The 21,455-nt window shown below is 42.2% G+C and overlaps 1 protein-coding gene across 1 annotated transcript in view; it reads left to right on the forward strand.

The window, feature by feature from the left end:
• The window catches only part of LOC131692384 (diacylglycerol kinase 1), a 420,215-nt gene that overhangs the window by 319,233 nt on the left and 79,527 nt on the right, over positions 1–21,455 (forward strand). The window contains exons 7-12 of the mRNA XM_058979392.1: positions 4,586–4,787; positions 4,899–5,060; positions 5,148–5,330; positions 15,567–15,689; positions 16,137–16,261; positions 16,525–16,633. Coding sequence (XP_058835375.1) covers positions 4,586–4,787; positions 4,899–5,060; positions 5,148–5,330; positions 15,567–15,689; positions 16,137–16,261; positions 16,525–16,633 — 904 coding nt within the window. The remainder of the gene's footprint in view (positions 1–4,585; positions 4,788–4,898; positions 5,061–5,147; positions 5,331–15,566; positions 15,690–16,136; positions 16,262–16,524; positions 16,634–21,455) is intronic.

Raw genomic sequence — 21,455 nt, forward strand, 5'->3', positions numbered from 1 at the left:
ATTGAACTGTGGACCCGCCAGTTCCAAGCTAGAGGGAATCCTCCAAGAAGACGTGTTGTTATCAGACAGTGGAAGCAATAGACAGTTTAGTGTGACACTGAAATCGGTAGTAATAGATTCAATTTCTACAGACATGCGTTTGTTCGCTGTTGATCTTATTCCATTGATTCCGGTAACAGTAACAAAGCTTGGAGTTGTAGGAAGGTCCAATAACTACGCTAACCTTTTCGACACCACAGCCAAAACAAACCTTTGGGAGCGGAAATGCATATGTTTTTTTCACTCTCGAACTGTGAGCGAAATGCTCCCAAATGATGCGTTAGTGTTCAACCAAACCCATACTTGTGCAATGCAATGTCGTTTCCTATAGTAGCTCTGTTGGCTACAATGTGCAGAGATAACCTCAATAACACATACCAACGTTTCCATGCTGTCCTATTTACAATTGTTGCTGCAATGATGAGAAGTTTATATTGCTCATTCGAACAACTACTCATCATGTGTCTCTATGGCCTAGGGTGTAAATAGGCGTTTTAACGAGTAGATGTTTGTCGGTTCCAGTCTTGACGCTACCCGTTAATTTTTTCTAGTAAGCTTAGTTCTCAACACACACACATACAAACGGATTATTAATAAACAGCGAGAAAATGGTACAAAGCAAAATGCGTCAATGATGATGCTGCAATACCTGCGGCGGGGAGCCAAACAATATTATCTCACTCATCATGAGCTTATATATATATCATTTTACTACTTAAAGGGTGTCGTCATGGCACGGGTAATAAAGAGGTGTTTTTAGCGAATAGAAATTTGTCGGCTCTAATCTATAGGTCTGATAGCAGAATTTTTTATTAGAAGTTTCAGGTCAGGGCTATTTATAGCAGTGGATAAAAGGTGGTAACAAAACAAAATGCAGTGCAGCAGCAATGATGATATTGCTTGTGGTGGCCGGGTTGGGGGGGGAGGGGGAATACGAAACCAAATACTAATAAAGTTTCTTTGTGTGTGAGTGTGTGTCATCGATATTATTTTCGTGAGCATTGCGCTCACCTCGAACTGTGCGCGAACAGCTAAATGTTCAAAAACGGATTGCTTTTGGGAATGAGATTGTGAGCTCAAAAACAGAAAATCTGAGCGCGCCGTTTTGGGTTCATGTTTGACATAGATCCAGGATCGACACTGATGTGTTTTCTGTTTTATATCGACCAGACTACTGCAGTCATTAATAGGACTTGGGTCGAATGAGTGCTACATGAACAAATAGTTGAATCCTTTGATATGGATTCACTTGAAGCAAGTAATGTCATCGATTCGTTGATTGCCACTCTGAAGACTCTTTTCTCTTTAGAAACCTCTTCTTTCTGCCTTCTCGCACCATTGCTCTTCTGCTGATCAGGCTTATCTTCAATATGAAGCAATGCACAGTGGAAGAAATTCAACCAAGAAGGCAATTAATTGGAAGCCGCTGTAAAAGTATTACAATATACACACCAAAAGTTGCGGAATATTTTATGTAATAAAATGCAATCAAATATGTTCACCGCACGCACCTGTGACCGGTGATATGGGGCTTTGAAGTCCGGAACATTACCGGTATTCATCAAATCTAAGGCCTAATACAGAAGCCGCTGAAAAAGTTCAAAGAAATATACCCGGAATGCGGAAAACTCTAGCGATCAAGATGCAATCAAATCTATTTACCGCACGCACCTTTTGGTGTGTATTTTGTGATACTTTTTCAGCGGCTTCCAATTAATTTCCTTTTTGGTTGGATTTCTTCCACTGTGCAATGTGTTATGCCTTGACTTACATATTCTTCTGTGATTTGCACTCTACGATACAGTGACCTTTGTGAAGGCAATTAAAACAAACTCTTATCTCCTTCGCCTTCTTAAGACGGTAAGATCTATTCAATTCTCGAAATTCTTCGCAATTAAAGGTTGTATGTATTTTATCACATAGGTGGTACGAAAAACCTTCGTTGTCTGGTTGAGTTGTTGCTACCTGACCCTTTGCTCTTCCCGAACACTGGTTTGATGGCAGATTTGGATTTTTGTTGCGATGGAGCTGTTCTGTCGGATGATTCGCAAATTTTGAGAATCTGGTATCGTCGGACTCCTTTGTCATTTTCTGAAGTTGGAAGAGTCCTCGAATATGCGTGTCGATGATACTTCTCTTATTCTCAAACCGGACTTCAAGTAATTTTTACGCTCTCTGGTAATTGTTGTCGTTGATGGTTCTTATATCTATAACAACAATATCAGATCCAAGCAATTTTTCTAAATGATACAGTTTCATTGCATCTGAAGCGGCGGAGTGTTTCTTAAGATCCAAGAATTGCTGTTGTATAATTACTCGATCAGAACTAGTTGGTACCGACAAGCGAGAATGACGGCACACGTACGGCGTACAAAGAGCTCTCAAGTGTTTGAATGGTTGCTAATATCTCCATGAAAAGATCCGCAAACTCCTGGTATTCAATTTCTTGCGCTTTCCTACCCTCTTTATTGACGTGATCGAGAATCTCGTTGTGGTACCTTGAATATACGTCGTAATACGTCTGTAAACTTTGTTGCATCACCTGTAAATGTGATAGCATCAGGTGGCTACGATCCGCACGCAGTGTACTTCGGATGCGGGTCAATTTCGCTTTCACTTGCCCTCGCTTGTAAACCAGTAAGCTTAACGGATTACTTTCGATTTCTTTATCGTTATCGTCACTGTCAAAATCACAATTTTGATTGTCTACTACCGATTCTTTTTCCTCGTTTTCTTGTTTCTTTTGATGAGCTTCCAAAGCCTTCGCAAGCAGCGGAGTGTGTAGAAGCGACATTTTCACTTGTAATTTATGTTCGTTTCATTCACTGATTTGTGGAACTATTTTTTATTGCACTTCAATGTGCGCACTTCAACCCTTAGTTTATCCACTGGAAGGAAATCCGGCCGCCGGCGACAATCGATTGTCGAATGTTGCGGATGCAACAGATGTAGGCTTATATGACTTAGCGAATCCGACCCGAATAGGTTGGAACCTCTGCTCTCCAGTTGAGCAGTAGGCTTCGATCGGTTGATCGACCTCAAATCTGGCAACCGACTTAGCACCGCAGGGGGTTGATATTGCTAAGCGGCTGCATGCTTGCCCACACCTATTGTCCTCACAAGGATTTTCACTGGAGCCTGTGGCATTTTGAAATCTTGTTCATGGCACCAATGTTCGTTCTCAGCAGTAGGACACATTTCGTGTCATCCATCTTTCGAGGCACAAAACTCCAGCTGATTTAAAGGTAATACGAAACAGCGACACAAAGACCGACAGTGATACGATATTGATACCATTGAAATGAAACAAAAGTTGTTGACGGTGTCTAAACTGCACGGAACCGATTTTATTTAGCTACATGTAACAAAGATTCAATTTCAATTGTATGGCATGAAGTAGTTCCAAGGGGACGTTTAGAAATTGCGCTCTTCCGCAACAAGGAATATTGCTAAAAGATGCAGATTTTTATATGCATAAACATTTTATATACAGAAGCATTCTTCCATATTTGCGGGGGGTTCGTTGTTTCTATTTTGGCTCTGTCGGTGCGATCAATGTAGAAAGAAGCGTTGAATTTAGACGGGTTAGATTACGTTGGGTACTGATTATTTTTCACGAACAAAGAATTAAATATTCCCGACAAACTCAGCATACAACTCCAAATTTTTGGACGAGTGCTCAAAACTAATTTATCTCACTAGATTACCGCTCTAGCCCACTGTGCACTAACTACCAATTCATCTATCATCAGTCGCAAAACACCCAGTAAACTCCAACGTCCACCTAATCAATGGCATCATTTTTCTAGCACACTGCGGCGTGGAGATTATGAACTTTTTTGTCCTACCCTGGCCAACCCTCCATCAAGCGGATAAGGTTATTCTGATGGTTTCCAATCCATCACCGAAAAACTCGAAGTGACGTCAGAGATGGGAAGGGCGATTACTCACCGGAAAACAAATCTGGATAATAACTGTGATGCATTTATTTTCGGCTGTTCATCTGACAACGTGCTCGCTGTAATAAAATAAGGGAAAACTTTCTCTTTGTTTTTTTTTAAATTTATGGAAATTTCCCCCGTTAGTTGAGTAACCACGAGAGAATTCTGGTACAGAGACTTGGTCGAGGGATATAACTTTATATGACGAAAGATTGCGAGAATTTCGCTTCATACAAAAATAGTATCAAACGAGCGGTCATGATTCGGAACACCCGAATTGTTCGATCACGTTGATGCTATGGTCGATTTAGTATCCCAGTGATATCATTTATCTGCTGCTTCATGCTCCCACTCCATGACCGTAATAGAAGAAATTATATTTTCGTAAAACGATATACCGTTCCCACCCCTAAGTAGTACTGAAAGCATCATAAACACAAACCGTACATCTATTTAAGGAAACAGCCACATGTCCCAATTCCTGTGATTTGCCTGATGCTATGTTTATTATAGAAATTCGACACAACGGCCTCACGTACGCTCCCTTCAGTATTTTGGCATTCCACACGTGCCCTATCAAACGTACATTTCTTGCTCTATTTCAGGACATTGACTACGAAGGGTTTCGCCGCTTTCTGGATGCGTTTCTCGACTGCGAAACGCCAGCGGAGCTCTCCAAGCACCTGTTCATATCATTCCTAAAGCCTGCCTTGTACCAATCTCAGCACAGCCATGGAAAGGCGCTCAGCCAAATGGCTGCTATCAGCAGCAACGCAGCTTGTGCCCCGGTGACGTCACACAATCGGGGTGAGTAATACTAGTACAAAACAAACGAATTCAGTAATCAAATTTCGTGGAAGGGAAAAAAGCCATTTAGAAGGTCGAAATTGTGACTCGGTTCAATTTTCCTCCCTGCAGGGTCCATCCCCAACCTGAACAACGTCATCGACCTGCCAACGCCACTTCCTTCCCAGGAATCACAGCGCAACAGTTTCGTGGAACGGATACACGGCATCACGGACAAGCTTCAATCTTTCGGTCACCTGGGCCACGAAAGCAGCGACCGGCAGGGCAAAAGCGGTAAGTCCCAGCTCTACACAAAACCTCGCCCGTCACACGTGTACCGTGAAGGGATAATTCATAATTCAATCGAAAAACACCTTTCAGGCACGGTACATCCGATGCTGACAGTGACACCGAGCCCGATGGGCTGCAGCACATCAATCCTGCAGGCCCCGTTCCGGCGTTCGGCCGACTCGAGCCCGTCCCACAGCCACAGCCACAGTCACTCGCAGATTTCCCGAAACTCGTCCCGCAAAAGCAACAATTCCGTCAACTGCCGGATCGAAGGTAGGTAGCATATCCGCTACATACAATATTCAAACGCTGCACAGTGACGTACTTGGGCGACAGCCGTACTCAAAATTATTTTGTACTTTTTATGGCTTAGTTACACAAATCGCACGAACGATTAAATTGGTTTTGGAACATTGCCAAATGGACAAGGATCCAAAACCAATTTAAGAGTATCATTGGCAGACCCCCTGTGCATTGAAAATATCCAAAACAATTGGTTTTCATGTGTCAACAAATTGCCCCGCAAAATAAAACTCTTTGCCATATTGAATATCATTTTTTTTCTAGCTCATAGGCGCCTCAAGAATTTTGTTAAAAACATGTTTCTAAGTTATCAATTTTTTGGGATATATTACAATCTACCTTGTATTGAAAGCTTGTATGCTTACTAGCACCGCATAGTGAGAGTATCCCAAACTAATCTGTTACCATCGAGCAGTCCTTCACATCTCGACCAACTTTGCTGATGACATCACCCTTCTAAATTACCGCCATTTGGAGATACTAAAATAAAAAGATGTATGCTCTCTAGCGCCGCCTACCGGGTGATATCCAATTTAGTCATTACACTATTTAACAGCCCTTGTCGTCTTCAGAAACTTTACAGAAAACATAATTTTCCTTAATTATAAAACTTTCGTGACAAAACATCACCTAACATGTACTGGAAATTGTATTTTCCCTAGCATGGCCTAGTCGTTCAATTCCGAAATTATCTATTCGCTTTCGGGCAGCACTCGACCCGCTGATGAATATTGCCGAAGATACCACACTTCTAAATTAGCATGATCTCGAGATACACACTTTGAAATATAGTACATGCTCACTAGCGCCACTTGGCAGATCTATTTCAATTTGATTTGTCCATAATCGCGTAGCCCTTGACCTGATCTAGAACTTTGCCGAAAACACCATCTTTAATTAATTAGAACTTTTGAGATGTATCACATTCTATAAGGGATCATCCATAAATGACGTAGCATTATATGGGGGAGGGGGGAGTTTTGCATTTTGTGATGATGTGTGACGACAGGGGGGCAGGGGGTCATGTCATGCTACGTAGCTTTTTTAAAGGGGAATAGAATAGAATTTAAAAAAAAAATTGCGGTGGCAAGGGGGGGGGCAGTGTTACCGTCAAGCTACGTAATTACCAGGGGGGGTATTTAGAGGGTTGTGACGAAATGCTACGATGGGGGAGGGGGTGTTAAAAATCACTCAAAAAATGCTACGTCATTTATGGATGATCCCTAATGTGCTGAAAGGTGGTACGCTCACTAGCCTCACATAATGAGAGTATCTCAAACTAACATGTCACCCTCTGGTAGTCTTTGATTTCTCGAGCAACTTTACTGAAAACAGTACCCCGCTAAATATTCTCGTTGTTGAGATAAGGAATGATTTTGACACTAATTGAACATTCGCACTAGCGCCGCCTGGCGGGACAATTCCGAGTTAATATTTCCACCATCCAGAAGCTCTTGACTTTCTGGACAAATCTTCTTAAGACACCACCTTTTAAAATAATCAGTGTTTCGATATATTTCATGTTATACCCATTCAACGTTAGTCACATTCACGATAAGAGGTTCAATTTATTTGCTCTCTTTTAAAACACCCCATGTCGGTACAGTCCTCAACTAATTGGATACCAAATTACACTAAATTGTAGGTCAAAGTAAGCACAACAACTTTTCCAAAGAAAGTATGGCGCTTAATATTAACGCGGACGAAATACTCAGCCACAGCCCCAATTAGTCAAAATCCCATAAGCTATGGGATTCCTATTACGCGGGCACCGCGCAATAGGAATCCACGTAGTAGGAATCCGAGTAGTAGAAGACCCGACTGTTCATTCATTCAAAGTATTTGTCCTCGCTAGCTATACATTTTTCCCATCTCTCGGATAATTTATGTAAACAAAACAAAACAATGTTTGACCTTTTGAAAAAAAAACCGCTCGTCAAGCCATTTTCGGACCTCTTCGTACAAATCTACGTGCTGTTTTCCGAGCGCGTGACCCATCGATGAAAACAGATTTGTATTTTTTATTTGGATTTAAAATTTGTGTTCATCTGACACTAAGTCTTAATGAACTAAACTAAAAATAATTAACCTAATGTAACAGCAAACGGTGACAAAATTGTGATGAATTATAATTGAGGTCAAAGTGCTCCGCAAGCTCGATGAAGCGACGAACCATCGCTAAAATCGGACTATTAGCAGCGTAGTTGGCGTTTCGCATTTCGATGTGTAGTAATGTCCGAGGGCGAAGAACACGGGTTGGGGCAAAAACACATGATTTCTTGCCCGTCTACTACCACCAGAACGTTCATGGTATGAGAACGAAAACTCAGACCTTCTTGCTTGCCCTCACCTCCTGCGACGACGACATTATTGTTCTCACCGAAACTTGGCTACGCGATGATATAATAAACTCCGAAGATCTACGCAATTTATAAATGCAATCGCAACTCTTCTGTCAGTGATCTAGGGCCCAGAGGTAGTGTTCTTATTGCTACAAATAAACATCTAACCGGGACTGTACTAAAAATGACTGCATGTCAATGTTTGGAACAAGATGTTGCGCGTTTCACTGCCAGATCGATCTTTATATGTTTGCTGCAGTAGGCGAGATAATGTACTTATTGTTGGTGATTACAATCTCTTTCATCTCCGGTGGTCTTTCGATGACGATCTTAAGTGCTACATCCCTGAAAATGCGACGTCGGAGCAAAAGACGACCATCATCGTCAATGACACTGATTGAGCCTCCGACCTCTAGGTTCAAGCTAGACACACACACCATAAGCCCTTCTTTTTAAGAAGGGCGATGGGGACATTTCTGATACAAATAATGACGACCTTTGACTTTGATTTAACTCGATGCAACCTCGATGAAATCTCAGCACCCATTGCAGGCAATTAGCATGGTATGCTGGATGAAAACGATTTAAATCAGGCAGTGGCAGCGTTCTACGAGGCCATATATCTTTGCCGTAATGTTCTTAAAAAACCTGTTTTAATCCACCTAGCGGTGCAATTGTGCCTTTCTCATTTCTCTAAACTATGGCACGGAGGCTTTTTATGTTCAACATAATTGTGGAAATGTCTATTACATTCTTAGTACACTTTGCACTTATACCCAATGGCTTGCCAGCCACGAACTTGATGAGCTACGTGTCGACGGTGAAACACTTGAAACAAAAAAATATCGTACTTCATTAGCCTAATCAGCATTAGATCAATGTTATCTGCCTGCTAACTCATTTTGTCATGCGGGGGTGGGTATGTGAGGAGGGCGAAAGTCCCATGAACGAACGACTCCCCAGCTTAAATTGGTATGCTTTGTGATATAGTGGTGGTTAAAAGATGGTGGGGTTGAAGGGGAGGGGTATGAGGGCTGGATGGGGTGGTGGTCTGAGGGGTGATTTAAGAAGATTTTTAAGGTAGGGGAGTGAACAGTAGAGGGGGGGGGTGTAACCCCTCTCCTTAAACCATCAACTACGCCCCTGTTAAAATCCAGAAACCTTATGCGAGTCAAAAAAAAAATTTGGCCCTCCGGGGTCGGGATTAGGTTGACGTTTTTCAGTGTGATTGCATAACCTTTCTATATGAGAAAGGCAAAAAAGTGCCAATTTTTTTCGAGTTTGCATCAAATCTCGACGTTTCATGCTCCTTGAAGACATTTAGCATCAAAAATAAAAATTCTATTTTTAATTTTTCCTATAGTTTATATGAGAAATTTCTGTGTGGCTGCACTCTTAAACCCGTAATTCCGGAACCAGAATTCCGATCGATCCAAAATTCAATAGCAGCCGATGAGAAGGTTGCACCTTTCATTTGAGACTAAGTTTGGGCAAATCTGTCCAGCCATCTCTGAGAAAAATGAGTGACATTATTTGACACATACGCACATACATACACACACATACACACACATATACACACACATACAGACTTTTTCCGATCTCGACGAACTGAGTCGAATGGGATATGACACTCGGCCCTCCGGGCCGGGATTAGGTTGACGTTTTTCAGAGTGATTGCATAACCTTTCTATATGAGAAAAGCAAAAAGGGTCAGTAAAAAAGCAGATTAAAGTATCCGTGATGGAACGCCGAGCTTGGTCGCCTACACGACGAATTCCGAAAACAAAGAAAAGCGATGCTTACGTCACAGGACTGCAACAAAACTATTATTCGACAAATTGAACTGCAATACAAAACGGCCCGTAACAGTGCATTCGGTGAGAATCTTAATCAAGTCCAATACAGACTACGAAGTAATTCGCCGACATTCTGGAAGTTTATAAATAGCAAAAGACATTCCGGGGGTATCCTAGAAAATGTTTGCTCACAGCTCGCAGCCGAGTCGTTGGATCTTTTTGCAGATCACTTGTGAGGTATATTTACCAGCTCTCCTGTCAACTAGTCGCAAGTCTACCCTGAAACATTGTCAACATTTGATATCAGCCTCCCTCGCCAAAACGTAAACGCTGACGATGTGTTGAGTGCTTTGACCAGCGTTGACCCGTTGAAAGGGCCAGGTCCGGATTACTTACCTCCTTTGTTCATAAAACATTGTGCCCTGTACCAGTAAACAGTCGGCTGTTCGGTCATCCATGGAAGCTGTCCTCTAATGTCATCTACTTTCTCCGAACAGCCTAGATAAGCCGTGTAGTGTCGGTAGTGGTTGTTTCAACCGGCTAAGACTTACACTACGGACTACCTGTTCCAGTGGTAAACACCCACCAAACAGGGAACCCCAATTCCATAGTGTCATGGGACCCGTGCTATGGGTAAAATTGTTGAGGGGGTTTAAAATATTCTCAATGGCGAACGGAGCCTGGGAAGAGCTGGGCGAACTCCCCAGTATGCTGCATTACGCAGCGGAACGTTCACTCTACGCACCGAAGTTTTTTCGCTGATTATCCGCTTAATTTTGCCGAATTTTAGTTGGCTGGGAGTTTGCTGAGACTCTCGGCTGATGGTAGCTCGGTGAAGTTTTGCTGGATTTCGATTATCAAATTTCAATGCGTACAGACGAACCTGCCCAGAGGCCATGTGGTGTCCGGCCAAAACTTGAGCCACTAGGTTCCTGCTCCCATGTCGTAGAAGGCGACTGAAAGTAGGAGTTCCTAAGTCAAGGTGTAGTTCAGTGTCGAGGACTTAATGACTGGAGGGTCTAAAATATGCCAGTCGTGCACGGAGCATTTTGGGTTTTGCTCTTACTGTGTTATGCGAATCTCTGACAAAGTGGACCAATAATTCTTCGCAAATCGTGGGAATCAAATCGCAATCGTGGGAATCAAATAATCGTGTCGCATTTAAACCTGATATGGCTCGCTATATACATAACATCCCAACTTGTTTGGTGTCCTCTAGTTTTTGTGCAATTTATGTTGGAAATGAAATGTACAGTTCTCTAATCAACAATAGTTAGAATAGCACAAATCTCCATCATAAACGTAAAGCAACTATGAATTTATCTCGACTCATCCAGGAATGTAAAGCTTCCATAGCATTGGTCCAAAAACCCCATTTCCATAAAGGAAACTTCTATTTTGGAAAGTTACTTGACACTGCCTTCATTGCTTACAACAAGACAGGCATGACTAACCCACGTGAAATGCCTCGTGCTTGCATTCTTGCAAATAAGGCTATTAACGCGTGTCTCGTATCGGTGCTCATAACTCGCGATATCTGTGTTGTCACAGTTACACTGACTGTCGGAAACGTAAACATGCTCTGCATATCTACCGCATAACAAGTCATCTCCTTCTGATGATTTCAAAAGCGTTGTATCATATTGTAGCAGAAATGGTCTTCCGCTCATTATCGGCAGTGATGCGAATGCTCAACACATCATTTGGGGCAGCTCAGCCATCAATCTGAGAGGCTCTAAACTGATGGAGTACATAAGTAGTACAAATCCTCATATTCTGAATGTGGGAAATCGACCAACTTTTGCGAGGTCTGGGAGGGAGGAGGTTGCAGACATAACGCTTTGCTCTGATAGAATTTTGCATGAGCTGGGAAATTGGCAGATTCCAAATGAAACTGAACCGTCTCTATCCGATCATAAATGTATATTTTTCGATCATTTAGATGTCACCTTCAATGTGGTAACATATCGTAATCCTAAATCTACAAACTGGGACCTCTTTTTGGAAAACTTAGCGACTAAATTTCATGGATATTTTCCAACAATTAGTCAACTAGACGACTTAGATGATGTCGTGGATACGACAAACTCATTCATATTAGCATCCTACGAAGAAGCTTGTCCACTTCGTACTGTTAAATCAACTAGGGGAACCCCTTGGTGGAGGGCTGAGCTTGAAAGAATGAAGAAGGATATGAGAAGAGCTTGGAACCGGCGTGAGCGTGATCCTATAGCATAATGCTTTCGTATAGGCCTGCTAAGCCAAGACAAGTTTCGGTTTCACTGTGTCTCATCGGCATAAACAGAACTTCTGCTCGAACGGGACATCACGTTTGATCAGTCGTTCGATTGAAACACAAAGTGTGTTTTAGTTTTAAGGGATTTGCGTGAAGCCGGCGCTAATCTATTCCGACAATAAGTTAGTGTTGGTTTCTGATGAGGCGAAGCCGAAACGCAACACAGTATGAAACAAGGATTTGTGCCCTCCTGTACAAAGACTGGTTTTTACCAACAAATTTTCACCCTAGCGAGAAATTTTGGTTTTTACCAAATTTTCCTCCTTAGGGTGAAATATAGCATAGTGAGCGTGATGATTCCACGGCTTTCAGGTCAGCTCGTAGTGTATATAAGAAATGTCTTAGATCTGCAGAGCGGGCTGGCTGGCAACACCTACCAACACCACTAATGTGTCTTGTCTGAACGAGGCTAGCAGGTTAAATAAAATTCTCTCGAAATTGAATGATTTTCAGATGAACTCCTTAAAAACCGGAGATGATGTTTTTGTGACGGACGAAAAAGATGTTCTTAATTGTTTCTTCGACACACACTTTCCAGGTTGTATCAATCCGGAGCTGAACAATATTCACATATCTCATTCTGGTGATTCGGACTCGTGGGCGTTAGCACGCACATTGGTTTCCACTGAATCGGTCAAGTGGGCAGTTGCCAGCTTTGCTCAATACAAATCACCCAGAAAAGATAGAATACTTCCCGTGCTACTGCAAAAGGGATTTAAAGTAAAAGATTATGCTTTCCAGTCTTGCTAACGGGTATATCCCGAAAGCATGGCGAGAAATAACTGTTAGATTTATTCTCAAAGGGGGCGCTCAAGCTATGAAAAAGCCAAGAGTTTTAAACCTATCAGCTTAAGTTCTTTTCTTCTGAAAGCTTTGGAACGGATAATCGATCATCACATCAGGAACGTTAGTTTAGTGAATATCAACTGCACAAAATTCTACATGCATATCAGTGTGGTAAATCCACGATCACTCTGCTTTACGATGTTGTTTACAGCATTGAGAAAGCCTTCTCGCTCAAGCAATATAACTTGGGTGTATTCCTAGATATTCAGGGTGCTTTTGACAATGTGTCCTTCCATCCTATTCTAGACGCGACGCGTGGTCATGTATCTCTGGTTGGATAAACGCAATGCTTAGTAACCGCATACTTTGCTCGTCACTGCGACAGGCTGAGATACAGAAGTTGAGTATTTGCTGTTGTCCTCAGGGCGGCGTTCTGCCGCCTTTGTTATGGAACTTGGTAGCCGACGGCTTGTTGAACAAACTCAATGAGCTTGGATTTGCAAACTACGGGTTTGCTGACGAATACCCAATACTAATTACTGGATTTTCCATCGGAACAATCTTTTACTTAATGCAACAGGCATCAAGAGCTGTCGAACATTGGTGTTTCGCAAGTTAAAGTATCAGTTAACCCAAACAAAACTTCAATGATTCTTTTCACGAAGAAGCGAATAACAACCGGGGTTCGTCCCTTGCAGTTCTTTGTTTCTGAGCTACTGTGTGCAGATCAAGTCAAATACGTTAGAGTTTAATTGGATTCCAAACTGAATTAGTCTGCTCACATCGAGTTCAGAGTCAAGAAAGCGTGCATGGCCTTCGGGCAGTGCAGACGAACTTTTGGAAAGACCTGGGGTCTCAAACCTAAATACATCTATTGGATTCACACGACAATTATACGGCCAATACTGTCATACGAATGCCTTGTATGGTGGCAGAGGGGAGAGGTGATGACAGTCCAGTCAAAGCTAAACCATCTGCAGTGAATGGCGCTCATGGCGTTGACTGATGCTTTCACCACGACTCCGACTGCTGCTCTAGAGGCACTTCTAAATATCAAACCATTACACATACACCTCAAACAAGAAGCACTATCACGTGCATACAGACTGCAGGTTACTGGGCTTTGGAACAGTAACCATGTTGATCTTGCTACCAGTAATACACGATTGTGGTCACAAATGCTTACATGGGGTGAAGATATTCTTGCTCCCACCGATATTACACTCACATGTAATTTTCCTTACAGGACATTCCATGTGAAGTTTCCCTCTCGAGAAGAGTGATTGTCCGGCTATATGGAAAGACAACAACAAACGCAAGTGGTCTGTTACACTGACGGTTCTCTGATTGTCGCGACGTGCTGGTGCTGGTGTCTACTGTCGTGAAATGAGATTTGAACAATCTCACTCACTAGGTAGATACTGTACTGTATTCCAAGCAGAAATCTTTGCGATTATGTGCCGGGTACAATCGGCCCTTCAACTGAGTTTGTCCGGCAGAGTTATAAGCTTCTGTTCCGATAGTCAGGCTGCTATCAGAGCCCTTAGCTCAGACAAATCACCGTCCAAGCTAGTGATCGCCTGCCGAACCCAAATCGAATAACTAAGCATTGTCAACACTATTTACCTTGTCTGGGTGCCCGAACATGCCAGTATTACTGGAAATGAATGGGCTGACGAATTGACCAGGGTAGGTTCAGCGATTGACTTCGTTGGTCCTAAGCCCGCGCTGCCAATTTCGACAAGTTGGATAAGGGAAAAAAATACGTTCCCGTCTTTTTCATGTGATCTTTGTGAATCCGACTACGGAACCTCACATCATCTGATATGCTACTGTCCAGCGGTAGCGCAATTGCAATTTCGAGTCTTCGGCCGTCCTTATATAGACGAAACCATGTTTGGACGACTGAAACTCAGAGACATACTAAAGTTTCTTATCCAATGTGGTAAAGAGCTTTTGGCTTATTCGCAGGCAAGTTGAACTACTTGTGAGTTTAACTTACCTGTTGTTTATTTTTGTTTTTGCGCTGTTATTTTTCCCACCCTTCCAATTCTACTTCTCCACACCTCCTTGTCCTTTCCTTCCGCTCAGGAAGTGATGAAAACACACGGCAAGGCACAAATCCCCGACTACATACGGGAAACGTGCCATTAAAGTCAATATATTCTGATTCCTGATTCCAGCTTTGCTCCAAGAGGATAGTTAATATTAAGGAGTGGTGCTCGCTGAACGGCATGCAGATCAACGTCGATAAATAATAAGTTTTGGACGCTCGACAGCTCTAAGACGTTTCGAATACACTCTTCAAGCATATGTCATCGAGAGGGTTGGTTCTATCCATGATTTGGGCGTGTTTTTCGACAGAAATCTATGTAATCCGATAGACCGATGTTATAGCAAATTCAACGAAACATCTCTATTGTACGATCTTCATACTTCAAAAAAAATAAATAAAATTAAATCCTTTTTTAAATAAAATTGAATATTTTTTAAACTAACACAATAAATCAAATTTTTCGGTTTAGAATAATTCGCAACTGTATTGCTGAAAGCCCTCACACCAGACAACCATTCACACTTCCTGCTTACACAGAAATTCATTACCCTTTCAACAAAACCTCAACTTCCATTTGAGGTGGTAATAACATCAATAGTCTTGGCTTATCCGAGAGTTTACATGCATAAAATCTATCCTTCCTCATGAGCGGAGAATATATTGGCTTGTATCCAACTTGTGTGGTGACCGACGGCGGTGGCGATATTTCACCACTAACAACCTCACCCAGAATGCGTAATCCCAAAGGACTTATATCAATCTTGTGTCGGTTTCGTTCGCAGATCTTAGAAATAACTTTCCCCCGGTTGTCACAGGCAATCTGTTGCTGTGTCAAATATATTGTTTTGGAAATTTACTACAAACGAGCAAAATTGATTTCCTGTTTACTTTATACGGTTTCTCTACCTTTCCTCATCCGTTACGCAGATATCCGGTTGCTCCCGCGGAAACAATCCTATCTGGATCCGATGCTGCTGAAGGTACCACTGAAGGATGTCGTCTGCTATTTGTCGCTGCTGGAAGCAGGACGACCCGAGGATAAACTAGAATGTGAGTGAATTTATTGTTTTCCTAGTTTTACTCGAAGATATGTAATCAACTGTTTTTCGTTTGAATAGTGAAGCACGCTTTCATTCACTCCATATTTTTTCAGTTTTAATCAAAATGCCTTCCTAAACGAGTAACAGACCAAAATTTAGTGAAAACGTCCTTACGTCTACTCAACTGATGTGCAAGTGCTTATGCTTGAATTCAGTCCTTTTTTCGCTGGCACAGGAAGTTTACAAACCAAGCCCCTTTTCCGGTTAATAGAAAAACTTGCCAACGTGTCAACAGCGAGAGCTACGCAAAAAATAGCTACGCAACAACTCACATAAACTCAAGACCCTGCATTCCACGAAAACCCTCGCGGCATTTTTGGACGTTAATTAGACTGCTATCTGATGCTAAACTGTGTCATCTTCTTCTCTCTTTCCATCCCCGCGCGTCTGGCCCTAGTCATGTTCCGGCTGTACGACACCGATAGCAATGGTGTGCTGGATACCACCGAAACGGACGCGATCGTAAATCAAATGATGTCCGTCGCTGAATATCTCGGCTGGGATGTGTCGGAGCTGCGCCCGGTAAGTTAAACTTCCTCCTACTCACGACGAAACGATGAATATATACAACTTAGATAGGTATATACTCCACCGAACGGCTCGGTCGAAGCATGCTCTAACAAACAAGAAACTTGACTAAACTTTTCCAGCACTGAACTTTTCTTGGGTCTAATTAAGTTAGATTGCTTGATCGCTGCTGACTCCGATGTCGGTCGTGGTCTGCTTTTATGTTCGGTGACATCGCCTGAAATTTATTTCCGTTTATTTATCTTTATTTGTTTCAGATCCTGCAAGACATGATGACTGAAATCGACTACGATGGCGATGGGTGCGTGTCGCTGGAGGAATGGCAGCGAGGAGGACTAACCACCATTCCACTGCTGGTGTTACTCGGTATGTATCTAATACGAACAAATTGGTTTGTGCTTTTTATGTAACCGGGCTGGTCGATTTATTCACACGAGGACACATGGTTGAAACAGTTCAAACGAGTTAATGGCTGGAACTAATGAATTGCCAGCTTTATTTGAGCGAGTGTGAGGCATACATATATGGAATATTCAGAAATATTTAGTGAAAGCTGATGCAAGTTGTCATGAATTTGCAGAAAGTTGCATCACAGGTTTACGTGGATTTATTGAAGATTAGTGTTTTTCATTGATTAGTTCAGCTTTAAGTGCCTTATCGAAAGTGTCATTTCAGGAAAATCGAAATTAAACCAGTTATCTGTCAATCTTTTCGAACACACAAGGATCCCCCTGGCATTTTGTTAATATAATTTAGCGTGGCAAATAGTATCGATTAAATTGTCGCAATCGAGATGGTATTTCCAGGCACCATCTCTGATGTACCAGACGAGATAACTGTGCTCATCTGCAATCAACATCCAAGTCGCTGTCACAATTAGTTTGTATGCTCAAGGCATGTTTATTCACCTACTTTGAATTTGTTCAAATGAATGCACCAACTCATGCTAGTGCAATCAAATAGTTCTATTCAGTAGCGCAGTTACTAGAGAGGGGTTACCAAAATTATTTACAGTAGAATTCCGTTTTTGGCAACAATTATATTTTTTCCAGTTGCCAAAACCAGAACAGCGCCAAAAATGGAACCTTATTTTTAAAGTTTAGAATATAGATTTACGATTTCAAAAGTGTTCCAAGGATTTGTAATCATATGTGAAATGGGATGAGATGAAAGAAAAAAATATTCAAATTCAATTTTATTCATGTTTTTATCAAATTCAGACGGCGTGGGGCAGAATGCTACTTTCGACGCTCAAAACCTCTAGCGCCCTGGGTATATATCCTGGAGGATTAATGTCTTTAGCAAAGTATCTTAGATTGAAATGATCATTATTTTGACAACTTTGGTTTTGATCTAGATAAGTAGAAACTGATCTAGATCAGTTCTATCTTTTTACAAAACTTTCTTCGGCAAAGTTGTTTGTTTGATATTTTTAACACATGTACTAAAGATATTCATACTTTATAACTTAAGTAGATGGCGCTACATGACATTGAAAAAAATACTTGAGAAAATGAATTTCAACATTTTTTTATGAAAAATATATCTAGAAACAAATGTTTTATTCCTAAATCTTCGAAAATATACATTTATAAAAAAAGCTTAAAGGAGTGATAAATGTTATCATGACATTCGCTACTGGGATTGTTATCTTTTGTTTCGTGAATATCAATGAACATTTTTGTTTAAAAAACATAGCTCTTCTAAATCATTCGTAACCCAACTTTGTACCGGGAAACAAGTGCTTTTTGTTCTCTCCGGTGTGGTTTAGTTTTTTCGGTAGTACGAAGGTGCTTGCTGTGGTAGAGGCTGCAGTAAAGCATTAGTAATAAACAGTCCCGCGAGTGATAAATATTACCTGCGATATTCGGTGCAGTGAAGTTACTAAACAGTTTTCTTGCCTGAAAGACGGCTTTGTTTAGACGAGCTATATCAGCTCTATTGTGTGAAGGTCACGCGGGTGACGGATAAAACAAACAAAGGATCAATTCACCTACCAGCTCGTCAGGAACCAACTGGTGAAGTGTTTTGTTTTTTACTTTTCTTATCGATTTTTTTTCTTTTTATTACTTTTGATTTTTTATTTTGATTTAAGTTAAACAGTGCGGTCGAGCGTGTTGCTCCCGCAACAAAATGGAACAAACAGAAGGATCACCCTCCGAAGACGAATATTATGAGGAAGAAGAACGTATATCTGATACTGAGACAGATAATGTTATGGTCGATCCACTTCCCCCCAATGTCTCACAGCCCCCCCGAGTCAAGGTTTACCAGGATGGATCCGCTGGTCCTTGGGTGGTATACTTTCGGCCCAAAAATAAACCGTTAAACAGCATAACTGTTGCACGGGAGCTGACAAAACCTTACTCGGCCGTAACCGAGATTAAAAAGGTTCAGTCAGATAAACTGCGCGTAGTCGTTACTGACTTGAAACAGGCCAATGATATCGTTAGCAATAGCCTCTTTACGCTGGAGTATCGCGTCTACATCCCTTCTCGTGATGTGGAGATCGACGGTGTGGTAAGTGATGCGGGTCTAACTGTCGATGATCTGATGAATGATGGGGCTGGCCGCTTTAAGGACCCTAACCTTCAATCAGTTAAGATTTTGGAGTGCAAGCAATTGCACTCAAAGTCCATCGAAGATGGTAATTACTATCCATCAGACTCGTTTCGCGTAACCTTCGCCGGATCTGCACTTCCGAGCTACGTTGAAGTGGGAGGAGCACGTCTACCTGTACGCCTGTTTGTACCGCGGGTCATGAATTGTTCCAATTGCAAGCAGCTAGGTCACACGGCCACCTACTGTAGCAACAAGCAACGGTGCGGTAAATGTGGGGAACGCCATGCGGATGATACTTGCAGTAGGCCCGCTGAGAAGTGTGTTTACTGTGGGGAGAATCCGCATGCACTTTTGACATGCCCAACGTACAAACTTCGCGCGGATAAACTGAAGCGATCCGCCAAAGATCGCTCCAGACGCTCTTACGCAGAAATGCTTAAAAGAGCTGTTCCACTTATCTCCGAAAACCCATTCGCTCTCTTGCCAACTGACGATAACGCCTCTAACGACCCTTGCGAGGGGCATTCTTTGGCTCCGCTTGGAAACTCTAGGAAAAGACCTAATCAAAACTCACCTGAACTTCCTCGTAAGGGTCCTAGGTTGTCCCAAACAAGGGTACAAAATAAAAATAATTCATCAACTGGAAGTGCTGGTACAAATCCGAAGATAATACCTCCTGGTTTTGGGAAATTGAGATACAACCAGGAGTTCCCAGCACTCCCCGGGGCACCAAAAATCCCAAGTGCTCCAATTTTACAGTCAGAAACTCAACCTAAAACGGGATTCCTTAAATTTTCTGACATTGTGGACTGGATATTCACAGCTTTCAACATTACCGATCCTATGAAAAGCTTGCTGGTTGCTATTCTACCAACAGCAAGAACATTTTTAAAACAGTTGACTGAACAATGGCCCCTCCTTACAGCGATCGTATCCTTCGATGGCTAACTTATTAGACGGAATCAGAGATCTGATCACTGTTTTACAGTGGAACTGCAGAAGTATTATCCCCAAAATCGATTCATTAAAACACTTGCTAAATTACAATCATTGTGATGCATTTTCCCTATGTGAAACATGGCTAACTTCTAATATAAACCTCAACTTCCACGATTTTAACATTATCCGCTTGGATCGAGAAGACTCATATGGGGGGGTACTTTTAGGGATCAAAAAGTGCTACTCCTTCAATCGAATCAACCTCCCTTCGACGCCAGGCATTGAAGTTGTCGCTTGTCAAACAACAATCAAAGGCAAAGATCTTTGCATTGCTTCTATTTACATTCCTCCTAGGGCCATGATGGGATATCGAAGATTCTCCAACGTGATTGAACACCTTCCCTCGCCCCGCCTGCTTCTTGGAGACTTTAACTCTCACGGTACGGGGTGGGGCTGTCTATACGACGATAATCGATCTTCGACAATTCAAGACCTTTGTGACAACTTCAATATGACAATTCTGAACACAGGGGAAATGACACGGATCCCTAGACCACCTGCGCAAGCAAGTGCACTGGACATATCTTTTTGCTCGACATCACTACGGTTAGATTGCAAGTGGAAGGTAATATCTGATCCCCACGGTAGTGACCACTTACCAATTGTAATTGCAATCACCACTGGTTCAAGACCATCGGCACCAATCAATGTTCCCTATGACCTCACACGAAACATTGATTGGAAGAGCTACGCTGCTGAGATATCCAAAACTATCGATTCAACACAGGTACTTCCCCCGGAGGAAGAATATAAGTTTTTGTCCAACTCGATTCTCGATAGCGCGATTCAAACTCAGACGAAAGGAGTACCCGACGTGAACACCCAAAAACGTTCTCCCAACCCGTGGTGGGACAAAGAGTGCTCAAACGTGTACGCGGAGAAAGCTGCCGCGTATAAAACCTTCCGGAACGACGGGTTAGTTGCTAGTTATCGAGTGTACGCGATATTGGAAAAGCGAATGAAAAATTTAATGAAAGCTAAGAAACGCAGTTACTGGCGCCGGTTTGTCGACGGGTTAACAAGAGAAACATCGATGAGCACTCTTTGGGGCACGGCCCGACGTATGCGAAACCGAAACAGTACTAACGAGAGCGTGGAATATTCAAACCGTTGGATATTCGATTTCGCCAAGAAGGTTTGTCCGGATTCCGCCCCGACACAGAAAATCTACCGCGCCGCGTCGCCTTACAATACCGCGAACGAAACACCGTTTACGATGGTGGAGTTCTCACTTGCTCTCTTATGATGTAACAATAAAGCCCCGGGGCCAGATAGAATCAAATTCAACTTGTTGAAGAATCTGCCAGACTCTGCCAAAAGACGCTTGTTGAATTTATTTAATAGGTTTCTTGAGGGTAATATTGTCCCACATGACTGGAGACAGGTGAGGGTCATCGCCATCCAAAAACCAGGAAAACCAGCCTCCGACCACAATTCGTATCGTCCGATTGCAATGCTGTCCTGTATCCGGAAGTTGTTCGAGAAAATGATCCTGTTTCGGCTCGACAATTGGGTCGAAACAAATGGCTTACTGTCAGATACACAATTTGGCTTCCGCAAAGGCAAAGGGACGAACGATTGCCTTGCGTTGCTCTCAACAGAAATTCAAATGGCATATGCTAATAAA

This window comes from Topomyia yanbarensis, chromosome 3 (assembly GCF_030247195.1).
Source record: "Topomyia yanbarensis strain Yona2022 chromosome 3, ASM3024719v1, whole genome shotgun sequence".
Classification (NCBI taxonomy): Eukaryota; Metazoa; Arthropoda; class Insecta; order Diptera; family Culicidae; genus Topomyia; species Topomyia yanbarensis.